Below are 22,660 nucleotides of genomic sequence, written 5' to 3'. Positions count from 1 at the left end.
TTGGTGACAGCATGGAGCACACGCCCCCGTACACACACACACACTCTGGTAAACACGTCCCCGTACACACACACACACTCTGGTAAACACGCCCCCGTACACACACTCTGGTAAACACGCCCCCGTACACACACAGACACGCTGGTAAACACGCCCCCGTACACACACAGACACTCTGGTAAACACGCCCCCGTACACACACAGACACTCTGGTAAACACGCCCCCGTACACACACAGACACGCCCCCGTACACACACACACACTCTGGTAAACACGCCCCCGTACACACACAGACACGCTGGTAAACACGCCCCCGTACACACACAGACACTCTGGTAAACACGCCCCTGTACACACAGACACTCTGGTAAACACGCCCCCGTACACACACAGACACGCCCCCGTACACACACACACACACACTCTGGTAAACACGCCCCCGTACACACACAGACACGCCCCCGTACACACACACACACACTCTGGTAAACACGCCCCCGTACACACACACACACTCTGGTAAACACGCCCCCGTACACACACAGACACGCCCCTGTACACACACACACACTCTGGTAAACACGCCCCCGTACACACACACACACTCTGGTAAACACGCCCCCGTACACACACAGACACGCCCCTGTACACACACACACACACTGGTAATAAACACACACACACACACACTGGTAATAAACACACACACACACTCTGGTAATAAACACACACACACACACACTCTGGTAATAAACACACACACACACACTCTGGTAATAAACACACACACACACACACACTCTGGTAATAAACACACACACACACTCTGGTAATAAACACACACACACACTTGGTCCCTCATTCATCAGAATTCTGTACAAAGTGTTCTACATTCTCATATTATTGAGTAAACCATGACACAATGTCTACAGTTCTGTCTCTGTACACCCCCACAACCCTGACCCTGACCCCCACAACCCTGACCCTGACCCCCACAAGGGACTTGAAATGAGACACCGTTATGCCTCCCACCCCCTAGACAGGGTTCTGGATCTTGCCAACTGTTGGGGAGGGGCTTTTCTTCAAATAGTTCATTTGGCCACACCTAATGTGTTTGCCATCTCTCTGCTGCTGGGTTTGTCTAGATTTGTCGGCACAATGACGGCCTGCTTCACTGGTACCGACAGCTCTTTGGACCTCATATTGAGAGTGCACGGCAACAGAATCTAAATGCAAATACCACACTTGAGAGTTCCTGTGACATGACGGAGAGTTCCCGACTCTGTATGGTGCAGGGTTCCAAGGCTCTGCACAACGCAGAGAGTTCCAGTGACACGGCAATAAAGTTCCAGGCTCTGCTCGCTGCCATATCACTATACTACTGCAACTGTTGTCAAACAGTTGGCCGAATAATAATCAATAATCCCATATTCCCAATTATACTATTTACATGTAATGGCCTTTTCCAGTGTTTAGCATTGTTTCCTAGCAATGGGGGTTTTTATCAATGGGGTCTGTGTCTCTTAATTCTCATTTTGGCGGATTGCTCCAATTCAGTTGAGACAATATCCTCCCCCAGTGAACTAAGCCATTCTGATTTGACTCGCTATCCTACGTAGCAAGGAGCTGATCTGCATAACTAACGCCCCGCCCCCTCTATGGTTGTAGCGCAACCATTCGCTCAACAACAGAGCCAGTGGAAATACCGACACTTCCTCAAACGGGTTGCGCGGGTGCCGACAGAGGGAGGCAGAGAACGAGCGAGCGGGAGGGAGAGATAGAGATAGAGAGGGGCAGGAGCTTCTCTCGGAAACACGCACGCAGTCGGGAGCACTCGCATATCCCAGTCAACCTGCTGCAAAATATCATTGCGCAAGCTCCCACGCGTGCGCCCGTATTCCGATCCGTGCAATAATATTCACAGGGGTATATATTGTCATTTGAAACAAGTTACCAATGCATTGTCCCGTGGGATTATGCCCCCCCCCCCCCCCCCCCATGGCGAAATTAATTAGTATACCCCTCAATCTCTATATCTCTCTCTGTCTGCCTGTGGGTTACTGTCACTAAAAGCGCTTATGGGTGGAGCCCAGCCAAAAACAGCTTGAAATCCTGAAGTGGAAAAATGTTGCTTTGAGTACTTGATTAGAAATACAAAACAATGCATTTTTTGGAAAAAAAAACTTTACAGATGTGTTCCATAGACTCTCAGGTATTGTGTAAAGTTGCCCAAATAGTGAAAGGAATAGCAAGACATGTCCCCTTTAAATGGGGGAGGCACACATAGGAATTGATGTAATTCCTACACCGTTCACCTGATTTGAATGTCCTCAAATCTAAGCTGAAAGTCTGCACTTAAAACACATTGTTTCATTTCAAATCCATTGTGGTGGTGTATAGAGCCAAAGTGATAAATTGATGTACACGAGATGAATGTGCGTATGCTTGACCTACACACACACCTGCTAGTAATCTAGTCAAACGCTTGTAGATCTAGTTGTCTTTGAATGAATAACGACCCAGATATTGTTGTGTGTTGTTGCCGGCCAAACTACAGTCTGACAGTTAAATGAACTTTTCAACAATAAAATGTAATTGAACAATGACGGTGAGAAATATACTGTAGTAGGTTGTGGAAAAGTCATGGAATTTCATCAACACAAATGTGTAGGAAACTAGGACCCCTGTTATGACCTCGTTACACAAGTACATCTATGTTATGACCTCATTACACAAGTACATCTATGTTATGACTGTTATGACCTCATTATACACGTACATCTATGTATGTGCTTGCATCCTGCAATTTTCAAGTCCCCATGCAACAGCTAGCAGAATGCTATTTGATTCCACATATTTATGAGTTTTCAGTAAAAACATGAAGCTAGGGGGAGGGACTTGTCCTGGATATTGATTGGCATTTATAGTAGCCAATAGTGCTGAATTTGCAATTACAGTCAACCCATTAGCTAGCAAGCTAATGCTAGCAACATAGGTTAGCAACATTACGCAACATTAGTAACGTTAGCTAGCAAGCTAACATTGAACATTTGTTTAATTTAGTTAAAGAGGCCGATGTGCTGTAAATGTCGTTCTAGAAAGCATTTCATTGGATGCAAAATTAGTATAGGGTCCCGTGTCATCAACAGGTTTTTTTTCTCGCTTTCCAGGAAATGACAAACGTCTATTTTCGATTTCATGGGGCCTTAAAATAGTTATGTGATTTCCCTTGTGATTTCCCCTTCATCATATCCCCTTCCCCCGTCTTCTCCCTCCAGCTGACTTGGTTAACTTGCCAGAGGAGGAGGAAGAGGAGGAAGAGGAGGAGGAGGGAGAGGAGAGAGAGGAAGACATGGACTCGGACGACAGGGTGGTGGAGTACAAGGAGAAAGGAGAGGGGGCCGGCGGCCAGCGTACCGGCGGGCTCCGCAGTCGGGTGGGTCGGTCCCCCTCGCCTGGCGGGCTCCGCAGTCGGGTGGGTCGGTCCCCCTCGCCTATCGGCCAGCGTACCGGCGGGCTCCGCAGTCGGGTGGGTCGGTCCCCCTCGCCTGGCGGGCTCCGCAGTCGGGTGGGTCGGTCCCCCTCGCCTATCGGCCAGCGTACCGGCGGGCTCCGCAGTCGGGTGGGTCGGTCCCCCTCGCCTATCGGCCAGCGTACCGGCGGGCTCCGCAGTCGGGTGGGTCGGTCCCCCTCGCCTGGCGGCCAGCGTACCGGCGGGCTCCGCAGTCGGGTGGGTCGGTCCCCCTCGCCTGGCGGCCAGCGTACCGGCGGGCTCCGCAGTCGGGTGGGTCGGTCCCCCTCGCCTGGCGGCCAGCGTGCCGGCGGGCTCCGCAGTCGGGTGGGTCGGTCCCCCTCGCCTGGCGGCCAGCGTACCGGCGGGCTCCGCAGTCGGGTGGGTCGGTCCCCCTCGCCTGGCGGGCTCCGCAGTCGGGTGGGTCGGTCCCCCTCGCCTGGCGGGCTCCGCAGTCGGGTGGGTCGGTCCCCCTCGCCGCCTGGGTCCGACTCGGACGAGATGGACTACGACCTGGAGTTGAAGATGATCTCCACCCCGTCCCCCAAGAAGAGCATGAAGATGACCATGTACGCTGACGAGGTGGAGACCAACCTGAAGAGCATACGGTGAGTGTTCAGCGATCCTCCCAATCATCATCATCATCAAACCTTTATTTGAATAGGCAGGTTAATTAAGAACAAGTTCTTATTTTCAATAACGGCCTATTTGGGGGTAAAAAGCCCCCTAGGGGAAAGGGGATGGGGGATAAAATCAAAAATAAAAATAAAACGCAAAGGAACATTATTAAAAAGGCAGGACATACATACAGAGCAACAACTGAACTGAACAACAACTGGCGGACAACAGAACAATAGTGGCAGCATGGTGTTAGCACATGGAGAAACATCTACATGAGTGCTCTAGGGAGTTTGTTGAAGTTTCCTTAAACAATCTAATTGAAATAAACGTTTCCATATTTAAGGTTTTTTGTAGTGTGTTCCAGCTATCAGCTGCTGCGTACTGAAAGGAGGAACGGCCTTGTGAGGAGTTGGCATGGGGGGCGTTTACCAGGATATGTGTGGCTGACCGGGTGTGGTAATTTGGGAGTGGACGAGGGTGGACTAGGCGAGTAAGGTAAGGGGGATTACGGCCTAGAAGTGTTTTATATACAAAGGCCAGCCAGTGGATGTTGCGTCTAATCTCCAGGGAGGGCCAGTTTACTAGGGAGTATAGCTCACAGTGGTGGGTCCTGTAGGGGGCATTGGTAGCGAAGCGAATGGCGGAGTGATATAGGATATCTAAGCGCTCTAGATCACCTTTACGGGCCAAGCGGTAGATTACATCGCTAAAATCAAATAGCGGCAGGACAGTCATCTGGACCAGGGTGAGTTTAGCAGATCTAGTGAAGGAGGAACGGTTCCTATACAGAAAGCTAAGCCTTGCTTTGACTTTGGCCTGCAGTTTAGTTAGGTGTTCAGAGAAGGAGAGTTTGGTGTCGATCCACACTCCCAGGTATTTATAAGAGGTGACCAGTTCAAGCTTTTTGCCATCGGCGGCTACAATGGTGCCAGTCTGGGAGGTACCCTTGTGGCCGAACCACATAACTTTGGTCTTGCTGGTGTTTAGGACCAGGCAAAGGGCGGAGAAACCAGCTTGGATTTTTAGAAAGCTCTCCTGGAGAGTTTTCAGGACAGCATCCGGGGAGGGACCAGAGGTGTACAGGACTGTGTCATCAGCATAGAGGTGAATTAGGGAGTTTCCAGCGAACTGGCCTATGTTGTTTATATAGATGGAGAAGAGGATTGGAGCTAGTAAGGAGCCTTGGGGGACCCCCTTAGAGATGGATAGGGACTGGGTTAATAGGTTGTCGGTTTTTATTGACTGAGTGCGATCAGAGAGGTAGTTCTCGAACCATGCTACACTGTGATTAGTGACACCAATGTCTCTCAGCCGCTCCAAAAGCTGTTCATGATCCACAGTGTCAAAGGCCTTGGCCAGATCTATAAAGGCAGCAGCACAGTAGAGTTTGGAGTCAAGGGCATTGAGGACATCATTGAGGACTTTCATCGTAGCAGTCTCACATCCATGCCCTGAGCGGAAGCCAGATTGGTTTTCCGAAAGTATGTTGTAGGTTTCTAGAAAGCTTGTGAGTTGTTTGCAAACTAGTCTCTAGCACTTTTGCTATACAGGGTAAAATTGAAATTGGGCGGTAGCAGTTGGGGTCGGTATTGTTTCCTCCTTTGAACAGGGGCCGTACCAAGGCTGCTTCCCAAGCAGAGGGCAGTTCTGCTGTATGCAGGGATAGGTTACATAGATGGGAAATAGGTTCAGCAATGATGGGGGTCCAACCCGTCAAGGCCAGGAGGTTTCTGGGGGTCGAGTTTGCTGAGTACTTCTAAACGTCCTTCTCAGTAAATTCCTGCAGTGCAAAACTGTGATGCGTGGCTGGATTAGGGGCACGAAGGTTGGATGGTGAGGCAGGTGGCACTGTAGGGCTGAGGGGCAAGGGGTTGCCATGGACTCAAACAGGCTCCCAGCTTTAATAAAGTGATTATTAAAGGCCTCTGCCACACGCTCATTTCCAGTAATTACCATATCCCCAGTTACTAGGGAGGTGGGCAGCTGGGAGGATGAGGGTTTGTTCTCCATCTCTTTAACTGTTTTCCAAAACCTGCTTGGGTTTGAGCTACTGAGTCTAAACTGCTCTTGAAAGTAACCAGTCTTGGTTTTGCGGATAGCCTGGGTGCATTTATTTCTTATTTGTCGAAAGGATAACCAGTCTTCATGAGATTTTGACTGACGAGCTTTACGCCAGATGGTGTTTTTGAGGCGAAGTTGTTCTGCTAGGTTGTGGTCGAACCATGGGCTGCATCTGTTTTTGATCCTCATTCTCTTCATAGGGGCATGTTTGTTGACTATTTTGCTGAATGAGTCATTAAAGAGGGACCATGCATTGTCAATATCAGGGATTAGACTTATTCTGTCCCATTTAACATTAGCTAGGTCATGGAGGAAAGCTTGCTCATCAAACTTTTTCAGTAGTCGTCTGTGGGTGATTAAGACAGGCTGTTTAGCTGTACTGCCATTTCGGATGCAGGCAGTGAAACAGTGGTCACTCATATCGCTACAGAAAACACCAGATGTGTATCTATCAGGGTTATTTGTCAGAATGACATCAATAAGTGTGGCCTTTTCTATTATTTCTGGGTTTTTGGTGTTGTATCTGGTGGGCTTGGTGATAATTTGTGTGAGATTGAGGGAGTCCCATTGACGGAGGACTTGGGCAGGGGGTTTGAACATGTTCCAGTTTAGGTCATCCATTAGCACAAGCTCCGACTTGGTATAAGGGACCAGGAGGGCGCTGATAGCAGGTAGCGCACTAGCAGGGGCAGAGGGGGGGCGGTAGCAGCCAGCAACCGACAGTGTGGAATTTTGGGTCAGTTGGATAGTGAGAATAAGAAGATCGAACTGTTTAGGAACAGATTTCCTGGTGGCGATGGAGCATTGGAGGTGTTCTTTGGTGAAGATAGCAACTCCACCAGATCTAGATGACCTATCTTGTCTAAAGACATTATACCCTGCAATGGCAATGGCAGAATCTGGCACGCTTTTCTTCAACCAAGATTCAGAAATTACCAATACCTGAGGTTCGGAACTGTGTACCCATACCTTTATCTGATCCATTTTGAGCCGTAGGCTTCTAGCATTTACATGTAGGAAACCCATAGCTTTGCGAGAGCAAAAATCAGAGAAGGTCAGATCGTTCAACCCAGCGTTGGTATCAGGACATTGGTCAACAGCACATGAAACAGAGCTTGTGGGGCTAGACACAGGACATGGACCTGGATGAACATGAATATTACCAGACATCATTAATAATAGTAGGATCAAAGTACGGCAGGGAGTTAACTGAGAAATGTGATGTTTGCTCATAGCATGCACATTTTTATCAGATGGTAGCAGAATCATTGCATGTAACAATTTCATGATATGGCATGACAGCAGTGGCAGGGTAAAGTAGTTCATATTGTTATGGGTCAGTCCAAATCAGTCCCAAACCAGGGTCATTAGGGCCGTCGGAATTTACAAAGAACATTTGTAAATTACATTAAATTATTCCTTCTAAAAAATAAACACACATATAGGTTCGGACCGTTCAAATGTCTTATTATTGCACGTCATGTCCACAAGAGGGCAACGAGAGACATCTCTCGAGCAGACCCATCTGGTCCACAATTTCTCCATGAATTCGCTCCCTCTGTCTCCAGCTGATGTAGTGGTGTGCAATTGGCCACTTACAGTACACTCTCTCTTTCTCTGTCTCTCTGCCTGTCTCTCTCTCTCTCTCTCTCTCTCTCTGGTGAGATATAGCTTAGCTTGTGGTGGTGAGGTGCATGGGGTTGATGCCAATAAATATAAAGTGTGTTAGTGTCTAAAGTGGGTGCTACAGTGTGTTGTTTATTTAAAGTGAGTGTGTGCGTGTGGGTGTATTTGATGTTCTGTTATTGTTCATTGTTCATTGAGCATCCTGATGGCCTGGGGATAGAAGCTTCTTCTGAGTCTCTCTGTGCTTGCCATGAGACTCCGGTATCGCTTGCCTGACCGCAGCAGTTCAAAGAGGCAGTTGTTCGGGTGGCTGGAGTCCTTGATGATTCTCTTAGCCTTGCCCCTGCACCGCTTGTTGTAAATGTTCTGGAGGGTGGGGAGCCCCCCTCCAATTGTGCGTTCCGCTGATCGGGTCACTCTTTGTAGTCTGCTACGGTCATGTGCAGTGCTATTCCCAAACCAGGAGGTGATGTTGCCAGTCAGGATGCTCTCTATTGTACATGAGTAGAAGTTCTTAAGGATCTTCTGACTGACTTGGAACTTCCTTAGGCGCCTAAGGAAGTAGAGGCGTTGTTGTGCCTTCTTCACAACACTGTCAATGTGTGTGGTCCATGTCAAGTCCTCGGATATGTGGACTCCGAGGTAGGGTTACACGGTATACCGGTATTAGTATAGTACCGCGGTACTAGAGTGTTCGAAATTATACTATACTGCGTTTGGATTTTTTTATTTTATTTTTATTTTTTATTCATTTATGCATGCAAATGCCTTCCTTTTATTTGGAGCACAGCGCTGCTGTCAGTGATGACGTTGCGCTAGTTTACCGGAAGAGAGCTCTGATGGAGAGAGATTGAGATTTCTATTCTTGCGAATAGCATTGTGGACATTTTCTAATGCTCGTATAAGGAACTGTAGTCACGAGAGCTAGCATTAACGTAATGTTAGTTATCATAACCATCGACAATCGCAGTGAGGATCTTTATTGATTAACGTTAGCTAGCTAGCTTTAACTAGAATTATAGTTTGCTAGCTATATAAGCTAACGTTAGCCGAGTTTATTATTTGTGCTAGCTAGCTAACGTTAATAAAGATCCTCACTGCAATTGCCGATGGTATGGTATGATATCTAACGTTATGTTAATGCTACAGTAGCTCCTATCAGTACTGTAGTCATGCCATTGATTCCAACATTCGTTGGATGAGCTATGCTAGCTCTCATTCAGTTCCTTATTAGCCCCTTTCGTGACTGATGCAACCCTTGATACGTGAATGCGTATTCAACCAAGGGTTGCATCACAGTCACGAAAGGGGCTAAGTTCCTTATACAAGCATTAGAAAATGTCCACAATATTTGCAAGAATAGAAAATAAATTGAAAAGCCTAATAATAAGCTATACATAGCCTAAACTGCCGTGCTGAAAGCTAGTAAACACAGCATCCCCTGCTGCCTACCCACAACAGAAATGAATTGATGCACACTGCATCTCTATAGCTTAGTCACAAACGTGATTTATACAGACATTTGACAATTGCCCATTTAATGGTTCATACATACTGTATAAAGACAACGGAAATCTATTTTATTTTTGTTAAACAGCCTACAATATGACATAACCTAGTTCTAGATTATGATAGGCTATATCGATTCACAGGTACCGGTACCGTATCGGTTAAAATGTGAAAGGTACCCATCCCTACACAGCGTTGGATCAATAAACGTGATTGATATTTGGAATGGCGATCAGGAATTGGAATAATCTTTTTGGAGAACATCTCATCTGAGGTAAGGAATCTATTTTACCAGTCTTGGGATAATCGGAGCTTTTTTCACAGATATATCAACGTGGGCCCTATGTGTGTGTGTGTGCTGATCAGGAAATAAGATAATCGATGTTCAGCCCACTTCCCTAGCGTGCATAAGTACACGTATACTATCGATAATCTAGCGTTTATTTGAAAACGATTCATAAATAGGCCGAAAAATGTCATTGTTTTTTGTGTATTCCAGTAAAGGGCGATTCCTGCAGAATCACTTTTTTTTTCTGGAAATTTTGAAAAACGATGGTTTTTCAAAATGGTATAAAACGGAAATGTACCGATTTAAAAAAACAATCCGTTTCGACAATGTTGACTGGAAGCAAGTTATTGATAAGCGACGGGTGTATTAGACACATAGCCATAATTTAAGATATAGTTTATGCGTTCGCAAATGTGCTTGCTCTCTCATTGAATAGAGCGTTGGCACTCAAGCGCTAAATCGTGCGCCCCCTGCTGGCACTCAAAGTGTTAAAGCATAGATGAATGAATGAAGTTTATTTTACGGTCTTGTTTACAGACGAATCAAAAACACCTGTGTGGACTTGCAAAAGAAAAAAATAGAAAATCACAAATGTACTATTCAAGGCAAGCTCACACACAAAATCCAAAACCAACGACCGAAAAAAAGGAATCGGCTGAAACGCATGCTTATTTTTGCCTATCCTTTACAAATTCTTAAAAATGAAATATATTTTAATATAAGAAAGAAAAACTTAAAATATGCTGCAAGATATAATTTCTTTTAACACATTGACGGCCACGGGGATTAGACGGGCCCACTCTATAAGGCCAGCTTCTCATAACAAGTATTCACTGAGCGTGAGGGTGTTTGTAGAGCTAAATCTATATTTTAAATTATTGCTATGTGTCCATTCTCATTGTCAATTGACACTATAAACCTTCCCTTCAATATGCCAAAGAAATAATTTTTTCATCAATACGTTTCCATTTTAGAGCGTCGTGAATATGAACTATATACCGGATTGGTCTAGGTCTAGGCTAATTCCTGCAAAACGAGTTACAGGGCGCTAAGCTAATAACGTTAAATCGATTGGCTTTTCGGCCATACACAAGCTAGAGATAAAGTCGGGGGAAGTCGTTTCTGATTATTGATTACCAATAACGGCATTTGTTATTGAAGCCTCATACACTGATGAGAGGCTTGGCTATCAGAGCAAAGCCCGATCGGGCTGTAATTTAGTTGAGATCGCTCTTACCTGTGGCCGGTTGGATCCCAAAAAGGATTTCCCAGTTATTGATCACCATCTGGTAGATCGCTATGTCCATTGGCTGATGCTATATTCCTTTATTGCATACTGAATTCGGCGTCGCAAAAACTATTCCATGCGATCTGATGAAGGCATAGTTTCAGGCTAACAGAAAAAGTAGGCCAGAATGAAAAACAAATAACATCCGGTCTGAAAATAAGGAGTACTCTATTCTCGAGACAGCTCCACTACCAGGATCTGGCCGGTAATGCACTTTTTCGAATCTCAAGAGTAGGATATGTCTGCAGTGCCGCTCCGTGACATTGAGTAGGTTATTAAAATGCAATAAAAGAAAAAACGAGTTTATCACGTATATATACGTGGTTGGCCGGGAATGTGTTAAAGACAAAAAAACAAATGTTTGATGTTTTACTCAAAACTGTACTCCTGAATTATTTGATCCTTTTAAGGCTTTTTTAAATCTCCCTTGAGAAGTACACAACTTCAACCCGTCACTAAGGCTATTCCATAATTTAACTCCCAAAATTGAAACACATCTAGCTTTTACATTAGTTCTTACCATTTGACATGTTTTAAGAATACACAACCCTCTTAAATTATACTTTCCTTCTCTTGGTTGAAAGAGACATTGAATACAAACTGGTAGGCTTTTACTCTTAGCATGAAAAATGATTTCCAAGGTTTTTATGTACACCATATCTACACATTTTAATGTGCAGGACTTTATGAATAATGGATTTGTCGATTCAAGGTAACTAGCTTTGTTTATTATTCTAATAGCTCTTTTCTGTAGTTTAATAATAATAGATTGGATTTATATAGCGCTCTTCGTGACACCCCAGTGACCCCAGAGCGCTTACAGAGTCCATTATTGGTTCATACACAGTCATCCCGGTGGTGGTAAGCTGCAATTGCAGCCAGAGCTGCCCTGAGGCAGACTCACGGAAGCGTGGCGAATAATCATCGCCTACGGCCCCTCCGACCACCACCAACATTCATTCACATGCATACACATTCATACGAGGCAAGTAGGTTAAGTGTTTTGCCCAAGGACACAACGGCAGTGGGATGGACACGGGCTTGAGCGGGATTCAAACCACCAACCCTTCGATCATTGGACGACCCGCTCTACCCCTGAGCCATGTTTTATAAACATTCTCCCAGACCTCAACACAATATGACATGTATGGCACAACAAGTGAAAAATACAATATAGGCAAACATTTCTCATTTAACAGCTCCCTTGTCTTGTACAGAATGACTTGAAAAGAAGAAAGAACTTTGCAAAAAGACCCCAGCAGGCGAACGGGAACTCAACATGAACCGATACCAACTTACCAAGTTCAAGTTTCAAGTTTTGTTTTATTTGTCACATATAAAGTACATGTGCATTACATTACAGTGCTTGGTTCTGTATGAGCCTCCTGAAAGTGTGCTTCATACTGTAAAAAAAAGAAGTTAAACAATAAAGACCAAACAAACTGTAACTGAGGGGTACAATTCCCTGACTGTATTGATAAGTATGGTATCATTAAACCACTACCGCTTTATGTACTTTAACTACTGGCCACACAGTACATGATATAGATATGATGAACACTTTCCCACCATGAAACCAAGTCCACACAAATGTATAAATCGAATATTTAATATATAGCAAAGGGTATATACAACGTTCACTTAATGACATTTATGATTTGAATGCACTTGTAAGGCAAATGAGTATTCGTAGGCAAATCAACATTGAATGTCCAATCTCTGGTTACGCAGGAAGCAAGTATACAACCTGGTTCTTTAGGGAACTATAGCGATGGTACTTTGTGATTATAGCTGGATACACTAAAGGGGGTCCCGCTGGTTGTAAGTCAGTAGGGGGGGGGGGGGTTAGGAGAGCCGCTGGCGATATCCCATCTGGCCAACGATTTCTTGGGAGAATTCAGAGTGCTGAACACGGTGCCCACAGAACCTTGGTCCACAGATGAATACAGTTGGGCCCTCTTGTAGACGGTAGCTGCCGGTCCACAACGAAGAGACGTGAGGCGACCTCACTCGGGTTAGAGCGCCGTCTCACCTGGACTCCTCTCGGGGGTAGTTCCAACACTTACCAGTGTTGGCTGTTATCCATGGCATAATCAAAGCACCCAAAGCAAGTAGATAATCCAAGCCGTGTAGGGCTCGCCGTCGTCCGGGTAAGGTAATCCAATGTGCAGGTCCACTCGTCCTGGCCGAGAACTCCTCGGATGAAAGCACCACACGTGGTCTGCCCAGCCTGGTTAAGACTCTAGATAACGCGAGGAAAACGATGGGGGTACTGCTCACTTTATAACTCTAACCGAACGATGCACCATACATAATAGACTATTATTAACTTAATAGAAATACGTCCCACTCGACGGTATAGTGCCAAACTATGACAATTCAACTATTAATCCACACGATGTCTCAATGCCATTCTGAGGCCAAGTTGACCATACTGCACCACACGTGTATCGTGGGTGAGGCTTAACGTCTTGCCACTAGGTTGGAGGGTAAAGAACTAAGGGCTAAGGGACTAAAAGAAAGTTCTACTTTACTTGCGCCATATATATATGCGCTGTGAACAAATAGTACCATTCGTATTTCGGCAGACGTATTCCTAAGCGGAACCGGGGCTAGTAACGACATGTTCGTCGGCACGATTGAACTTGAACCAAGGGGCTTGGCTGCTGGCGCCAAGTTCTTGTCCAATGAGAGAATGAAACTATTATGGGCTGTTAGTAGACCAAAGGGATATTCAGTGTATATGTACAAGGAATATACAAGGGATATCAAACGATATACAAATACTATTAAATATATATCCATAAATAAATATATATATTCGGTTTAATCTGATCCTTCACAACAGCCGCCCCCTAATTAGTCCCACCTAATTAGCTAAGCAGAGACAGATTAACCGCACTGTCTACCACTCAAGGTCCGCTGTAAGGGTCAGTCAACTCGCAAAGTCATGGGGTCATGGTCGTCATCGATAGTGTCTGGGAGTCTGGGCAGTTCTATTAGCCTCGCCACGGGTCGTGTGTAAGTTCGCCCTTGGACGAGCACCTCAGCTGCTCGGACCTTGCCATCGGCACCGGTGATCACTTTGCTTACGCGGCCAGCCGGCCACATAGCTCTGGGTAGTGACTGGTCGATAATCATGACGACTGTTCCTTCTGTCAAATTGTCTCTCTCTTTTACCCACTTCTGGCGGGTCTGTAGAGACGGTAGGTAGTGGAGTAGAAAGCTGTTCCAAAACTTGTCAGCTAGTACTTGACTGTACCTCCACATTCTTCGGCCGTTGGCTTCTTCAGGCCTGTACATTGTCTGGGGTAGCGCGGGGTCCAGCCGCCCCATCAAGAGTGTGTTGGGGGTGACTGGGTCGACATCTGCTATATCACTGGAGACGTAGCCGAGGGGCTTGGAGTTCAATACTCCCTCGATCTCCGTGAGGACTGTCATTAGGACTTCTTCCGCTACAGTCTGGGCCCCAAGCACGGCGTACAGGGCTGTCTTTATAGAACGTACTTCTCGTTCCCAGGTTCCACCGAAGTGGGGTGCGTTCGGGGGATTAAACTGGAAGTCAATCTGGGATGGAGCGAGGTGGGTCTTAAGTTCTGGGCCCATAGCTTGGAAGCTCTCTCTCAGCTCTCTTTCTCCGCCTTTGAAGTTTGTCCCGTGATCAGACAACAATGTAGACGGTTTTCCTTTCCGTGATGTGAATCTTCGGAAGGCCATAAGGAATGAGTCTGGACTTCCGGTTAAGCTGCAATATGTAGCGCACGCAATTGGTTATAGCTCCGCTCCCGTTATCGTTAATTTCGTTTAAAAACCTTATTTGGACAGTACCAAAAGAGACTAGACCACATCGTATGTATTGATAAGACCTTCTACTAACTATATCAAAAGACAACATGGTTAGGGATAGGGAAAAGACGGGAAAGAAACAAGAAACGGCAAAGCTAACGGCGCAGATTGAAACTCGGTCAAAGACAATGACAGGCGACGCTGTGGCAGATCCGTTGGTGAGCCCCGGCGCGGGGAATATAGAGGAGAATACACAGGGACCAAGGACAACTGGCCCCGAGATGGAGACAACAGATGACAACATAGCAGGAACATCAGAAAAAAGTACCGTGAAGGAAAAAGCAGGCGATTTTGAGAAGATAATAGCACAATCATCCATCGGATCCCTCACTGCTCCAACAACATCAACTGACACAAGCAGTTCAGTTGCACAGCCCGACTTCAACTCTCTGACTACCCTGATAAAAGAACAGATGATCGCTTTCAAAGCACACGTAGAAGAACAGTTGGTCGCACACGCTGAACACATCGATACTAAATTCGAAGAGGTTATGAGAGCAGTCACTTTGCTGTCCGTGCGAATCACGACAGTGGAGATTTCGGTGACAGAAAACACAAAAGCAGTCAAAGCGAACGAAGGCAGCTTGACAGAGATGGGAGAAGAGATGGAAAGAGCTAAAGATGAATATCGGAGGGAAATAAAATTGCTTAAAAACGAAGTGATGGAGAGGCAACTAGAAACCCATCGTTACCACAGGCGGAATAACATCCGCATTGTGGGGCTTGATGAAGCAGTGAACTGCGAAGACATCAACTTTCCAAAAGAGTTATCAACGATTTTGGAAAACTCCGATCCAAACAAAGTGCCAGAAGTGGAACAAGTTTACAGAATTGGTTCCCAGGGGCAAAATATCAACGGGCCGAGAGTCATCATTGTCACTCTGCGGAAAACTACAACAAGGGATGACATCATCAAATATGCTCGCAACCAACGTGGGAAGCTGAAGTATGGTGATAAACCAATATTTATCTACGAAGATTTGAGCAGAGAGGCCATCATCCGACGTCAACCATACAAAGAAGTGATGCAAAAGCTGTACAAAGCCGGCTACAAGCCAAGGCTAGCATATCCGGCGCTGTTATCATTCTTGGGCACCAACGGCCGCAGGTCAGGTCCATATACACCCTTTGAAGCTGAGGATTTCCTGAATCAAAATGCAGCAAATAACCCAAAGCATGACGAAAATGCCGGAATCAGTTAAGCCTCTCTCTAAATATATACCAGTGTTGGAATGACTTTATTGTGTTCATCAATGAGGTCATTCCACCAGTGTTGGAATGACATTGTTGTGTTCATCAAAGTAGCAAACGATATGCAAGTCGTCTATAACAAAGTGTACTGTGTATAATACGATTCATAATACATTATAATTTCAATCTCTGGTCTCTGAGGGGACAAATAAATATCAATGCAAAAAGATCTATCTGGAATATTCTAGGTTTATCGCTCAAATGCCCTGGGTCTCTTAGATCATTCTGGAATGTAAAATAGTCTAGGCACTAGTATATTCTACAACCTTCTAGAATATAAGGCACCATGACAACGAAGCATACAACTCTAACAATAACATTCGGTGTGCATACACATAGCAGATAATAAATTAAATGAAGTGCAATCAGTCCTTAATAATACTTTAAAATTAACCACACATAAACGTATGAGCACAGCAAGGTTATTCTAACAATTTAAGTAATCACTCCATTAAAGGCACATTGAAGCGCTAAAAGGCGCTGCTTTTCTATCTTATCTAATCAGTTAAATCGGTTCTAGTGGCTTCTCCACGTTGATAATTATTTATCTCTTATTCCTTATCTATATCTTTCCATTGATTTTTATTTTAATTAATTTTTTCTTCTCATTACTCTATATTTTTTAAATATATTTTAACTTACATTGTTCTTTTCCAATGTTCTTCACATTAAGGTGTCAATATTACTCTATATTTTTTAAATATATTTTAACTTACATTATTCTTTTCCAATGTTCTTCACATTAAGGTGTCAATATTGCTCTACAATCTTTTCCTTTTTTTTCCCCACACGTTGGTGGAGGGTTCAAAGGAATATGTCGATAAAGGTTTATTCTCTTTTTTTTTTATTTTTTTTTTTATTTTTATCTTTAGGTTATTTATCACAATACTTCATTACAGTAAGGGAAGGTGCAAGACCAAAAGCGACATTCTATTGTAATAGAATGGAAATGTTAGATCCTATGGCAATGAGCATAGGAAAATTAGGATTACAATGCTCAGTTTGGGCAATCCGGTGGACCATGGGAGAAAGTCAATTGCGGAGGATGTGTTCTTGGAACACAGGCATGTTCGACTTTCTGGGTGAGGGGAAAATAGGGGATTTTTATTTGTATATATATATGTTTTTAAGCTCAGCTCTCAACGGGACCTCATTAATTGGATGTGCATCTATTGTAGCTTCATACTCCAGAAACATTACCAAAAACTACACGAAAACATGCATAGACTATGGCTAGTTTGAATATAATGGTATGGAACACCGGTGGGATAAACAAACAACACAAGCGCAAAAGTGTGCTTACACTGATGAAAAAAGAACATGTGGACGTGGCTCTATTAAGCGAAACGCACATTTTAGAGGGAGACATAAATACGTTAGCGGATAACATATACCATAATATTAGTCACTCTTCTTTTGCTACGAGAACTAGAGGGGTAGCCATAGTCGTCAGACGCAAATTAAATATCGAATTGAAAGGGGTATGGTCGGATGCTGAGGGGCGCATAACTATAGCTAGGATCATACACAATAACAGGAAAATTGCATTGGCAGCGGTATATGCCCCGAATTTGTACGAAGTGGGTTTCTTCACTTCACTAACAGGAGAAATGTTAAACCATCCCGAGTACTCATATATAATAGGTGCGGATTTTAATGCCATTTGGAACCCAAGGATGGACAAAACTTACCTTTCCTTCTCCAGCGAACAAAAGAATTCATCTAAAGCATTAAAAGATTGGTCGAAATGAATGAATGAATGAATGAAAACTTTATTTAACAGATTGCAGAATGGGTACAATACAGTACGGCTCAATATCATAAATCAACAGGAGTAACTGATTTATGGCGTTCACTTAACCCCATGACCCGCAAGTACTCCTGTCGTTCGGCGAGACACAACACACTATCCAGAATTGATTACGTCTTTGCATCCCCGAGAATATTTGATAAATATGAAGTGGAAATGACACCCAATGCGCTATCGGATCACTGCTACTTAATCCTGAAAGCAACATTTGGTACACTATCTACCCGGGCCCCAAGATGGCGTTTTAATTCGATGCTGCTTAACAACAAGGAATTCATTACACAAATTAAAGAAGCTCTCACAGTATTCCTACAAGATAATGCTAACTCGGTGCAAGATCCCAGAATATTATGGATGTCGGTAAAGAATATGATCAAGGATTTCTCGGATAGATTTACCTCCATATTGCGCAAAAATCAAAACACAAAACTGTCTGAAATGGAAACGCTTTACTCAACGCTTTTTAATTCTTTAAAATACAACAACTCTACTAGACTAGATAACCAAGTTAACATTCTAAAGACAGAGATCAAAGCAATGTACAGACAAAAATCGGAATTGCAAATACGCAGCACTAGACAACAGCAGTACTTCCAAGGTTCTAAACCTAGTCACCTATTAGCCATGCGACTAAGAATTAATGCAAAATTTGCAGATATAACTGCCATTAGGAAACAACAAGCTCTAGTAACAGAACCCAAAATAATAAACGATACATTCAAAGAATTCTACTCTGATTTATATAACTCAGAAACGACCTTTGATCAAGACAAATTAGACACATATCTTAATCAAATTACTCTCCCTAAACTTACGGATGAAGACGCTAAACAGTTAGAAGTACCGATCACATTAGAAGAACTCAAGAAGGCCATATCCGGAATGAAAAACGGCAAAGCTCCGGGAATTGACGGTATCCCATCAGAAATGTACATTTCTTGCTGGGACATATTTGGACCCTTATTACTAAATATGATCTTATACTCAGTCAAAGAGGGAAGCTTCATTGAACACCAAAATACCGCACTCATTTCAGTTCTTCACAAAAAAGACAAAGACCCCACTGAATGCGGTAGTTACCGTCCTTTAAGCCTCCTCGGAACCGATGTCAAACTGTACTCTAAGATATTAGCCATCAGACTGCAAAAGCATATGACGTCTTAAGTTCATCCGGACCAAACAGGCTTCATAAAAGGTCGCCTGATCAATGATAACATAAGGCGAATACTGCACGTACTAGATACAGACAAAGAGGACATCACACCTAAGGCGATACTATCCCTGGATGCTATGAAAGCATTTGACAGGTTGGAATGGTCGTTTCTATGGGCAGTATTGGAAAGGATGGGGTTAGGAAAAGGTTTCATTGATATGATTAAAGTACTATACAAGGACCCATCGGCCAGGATTACAACAGGCACATTCATCTCCGATATCTTTCCGGTATCACGCTCAGCCAGACAAGGTTGCCCTCTTAGTCCCGGACTATTCGATCTATCATTAGAACCTTTAGCACAATTTATAAGACAATCCCAACACATAGAACCAATAGTAATCAAGGGCACACATCATAAAATTAGTTTATATGCGGACGACGTAATATTGTTCATGCAAAACCCCAACAACACATTGCCGCTTATACTCAAGTTGATAGAGAACTTTGGTGATTTATCGGGATTTAAAATAAATTGGCCTAAGTCGGCTTTTCTTCCTCTTAACACCAGTGCAAAAAAAGAGACAACCCTCCCAGGTGCGATACCCATGGTCAAACATTTCAGATGCTTGGGTGTGGAAATATTTCCCACCATAAGACAAACGGTGAAGCACAATTACACAAAAATACAGAACAAAATCAAGGACGACCTGGACAGGTGGGCAAAACTTAAAAACTCAGTACAGGCAAGGGTATCAATAGTTAAGATGGATGTATTACCAAGAATCAATTTCTTCAGCTCAATGCTTCCGTTACCTCCTCCAGAGGGCTACTGGAAAAGATTACAAACCTCCACATACAAATTTATTTGGAATAACAAACCACCTCGCATAAAAAGATCCACCGCACAGAGAAATAAAGCAGACGGTGGCATGGCAGTCCCAGATTTTTTACAATATTTTAATGCCTTCACATTAAGACCATTGAAGAAGATATGGTTTGACCCCGAGGCTTTGGTATCTTGGAGAAAATTAGAAGAAAACATAGTAGCCCCACAGAGATTGAAAGACATAGCATACACTAAACTTTCAATCAAGCATTGTGAGCGAGAATTTGGCCCAATAATAACCCATGCAATCAGGACATGGCGGGAAACACAAAGGAAATTTCCTAACCCTCAAGTATGGCATAATCACACTCCCATATTCAATAACAATGCTCTCTTAATGGGAAAACGACCTATAAGATTCCCTATATGGGAAGAAAGAGGCATACACTCATTAGGGGATATTTTTAATAACAAGGGCCTCTGTAGTTATGTCGAAATATGCATAAAGTTTAACCTCACCGAGTCCACATGGCTTTTTTACATACAGTTACGACTTTGTATGAGATCTCACGGTGTTCCATTACACATACCAATTGAACACCACAGATACCACAAATTTTTCTATGAAAGAGATACATTGGGAGGTTTTGTATCAGGTTTTTATTACCAATTACTAACGTCCTCGTATGAAACCCTTCAACTAGACAATGTCTGGAGGAGGGATATACCAGACCTAGAAAATGACTTTGATTGGCAAGGAGCCTGGGCAAATGTCCGACTTACATCAAGGAACCCGGATCATCAACAAATCAATCTGAACTATATTCACAGGACATACTTGACTCCTATAAGGCTGTGCAAAATGGGGCTTATACAAGACTCCAAATGTAGAGCCATATGAAATCCGCGATCACGGAATCGCGGACGGAATCGCGGAATTGAGCAATAAAAATGGAATTACCTGTTAAACGTGGAATATTGCAGAATTTGCCATAATTTGGACTGTAATTCCGTTTTCGGGATAACGGTGGAACGTTTGGTGCAAAGCAAACATGACCGGGACGCTAAAGCGTGTTACACCGCGCGCGTCACTTCCACACTGCTTCACAACAACACAGCAATGTCCAAGCGTGTAGCTGCTCCGGTGTTCTGCGGAATCCTACTGCTGTTACCTGTATTAACAGCATCCAAAAAGCTACGAAATACCACACTAAACCCTAAATTCAGAGCAGAGCAGTATCCGAATGATTTTTATGCCTCCGGCGATAAGTTGTTTTGTAAATATTGTCAACATACTGTGATTGGACCCGCAAAAATACGTGCGATGATCATTTGGTCTCGAAAGGGCATGTCAAAAACAAGGGGAAACACTGTGCTTCCCAAAACACTATAGATGGAAATGATAGCTTCTAGAAGTTCTAGCTAAATCTGGTGCACCCATCCATTTGTTTAATGCAAACGATTGTCATTATACACTGCCCTTTATAATCTAAATAAACTTAAATAGCTATGAAACGTTACAGTACATAGGACTATAGATGGAAATGATAGCTTCTTGCTAAATCTGGTGCACTCATCCATTTGTTTAATGCAAACGATTGTCATTATACACTGCCCTTTACAATCTAAATAAACTTAAATAGCTATGAAACGTTACAGTACATAGGACTATAGATGGAAATGATAGCTTCTTGCTAAATCTAGTGCACCCATCCATTTGTTTAATGCAAACGATTGTCATTATACACCGTCCTTTATAATCGAAATAAACTAAACTAAAGGTGCCTAAATTATGCATTACTATATTTAATCACAATATAATAGATATAGCTAGGTTACTGACGTTGTCATTGTGATAATGTCAGTAGTAGCTAGCTGTATCTATTGTTTACACTTGAAATATGTATTTTTATTTTGTCACAATATTAATTGAAAAATATTGTGTAAAATTGAACTGTTTCTGAGTTGCAGCACTTAAAAACATTAAAAAAGACTGTTATATCTTATTGAATTGTGGACATTTATTCATTCCCACTTATTAGACACAATTTCTGATGGTAAAATGAGCGTAAAAAGCAAAATACAGAATTCTGCAATATTAAAACGGAAAAAACGGAATTTGGGAAAAAATAAAATGGAATTTGGAAAATAATAAAACGGATTTCATATGGCTCTATCCAAATGCTCCCAATGTACAAATGGGGACGAAGGAACATTTATGCACATGTATTGGGACTGCCCACCAGTTAAGGCATTCTGGAAAGATGTGTCCCAACAATAATCAATACTCGTATTTTGGAATATACCTGTACACCCCGCGGTATTGCTATTGAATGATGTTTTTGAGTTTGCAGTGAATCCACAACTAAAAAGATTGGTTTTATCGGGTATCACAGTAGCTAAAAAACTGATCGCATCACGTTGGTTTCAACCGGAAAAAATGTGCCGGAAAGTGTGGTTTCTTACATATCTCGATGTGATATATCAAGAAATATCTACAGCAAGAATTCTGGGGCTCAATGAATCCAAAATGTCAATGTGGTTAGAAGTGGTGGAGAGAATAAAAGCTAGCCTATAATGGTGATGTCTGGTTAGGAGTGAGGGATAATGGAGGTACTATCCAAGAGGGGGTCCGGGAGGGGGGGGTTTGAGCTGGAGCATATGTGTGTAGGGTTTTAGAAAATAGGTATTAGGGGTATATTATATACTAACATTTATATAATTGTAACTTCGCTGGATATACACTGTATACGGTTAAAATGTTATTATTGACTATTTTTGTTTTATCCTGTTTCTGTACTTGCATATATTTTAACCACCTTTACTGAAAGTTTCATTATACATTGTGTGTTGAGTACTGACTTT

The 22,660-nt window shown here is 43.4% G+C and overlaps 1 protein-coding gene across 1 annotated transcript in view; it reads left to right on the top strand.

Moving 5' to 3' along the window:
* ncbp3 (nuclear cap binding subunit 3) overlaps positions 1–22,660 on the top strand; it is a gene marked incomplete at its 3' end in the record, with an annotated part of 72,713 nt that overhangs the window by 33,397 nt on the left and 16,656 nt on the right. Inside the window, exons 9-10 of the mRNA XM_084339463.1 lie at positions 1–48; positions 3,280–4,120. The exon at positions 1–48 is cut by the window's left edge and continues 50 nt beyond it. Coding sequence (XP_084195589.1) covers positions 1–48; positions 3,280–4,120 — 889 coding nt within the window. The remainder of the gene's footprint in view (positions 49–3,279; positions 4,121–22,660) is intronic.

The sequence above is a fragment of the Notolepis coatsorum genome (genome assembly GCF_963971535.1).
Source record: "Notolepis coatsorum genome assembly, contig: SCAFFOLD_150, whole genome shotgun sequence".
Lineage (NCBI taxonomy): Eukaryota > Metazoa > Chordata > Actinopteri > Aulopiformes > Paralepididae > Notolepis > Notolepis coatsorum.
Note: the sequence above shows the minus strand (reverse complement) of the source record. Positions and strands in the feature narration are given on the sequence as shown.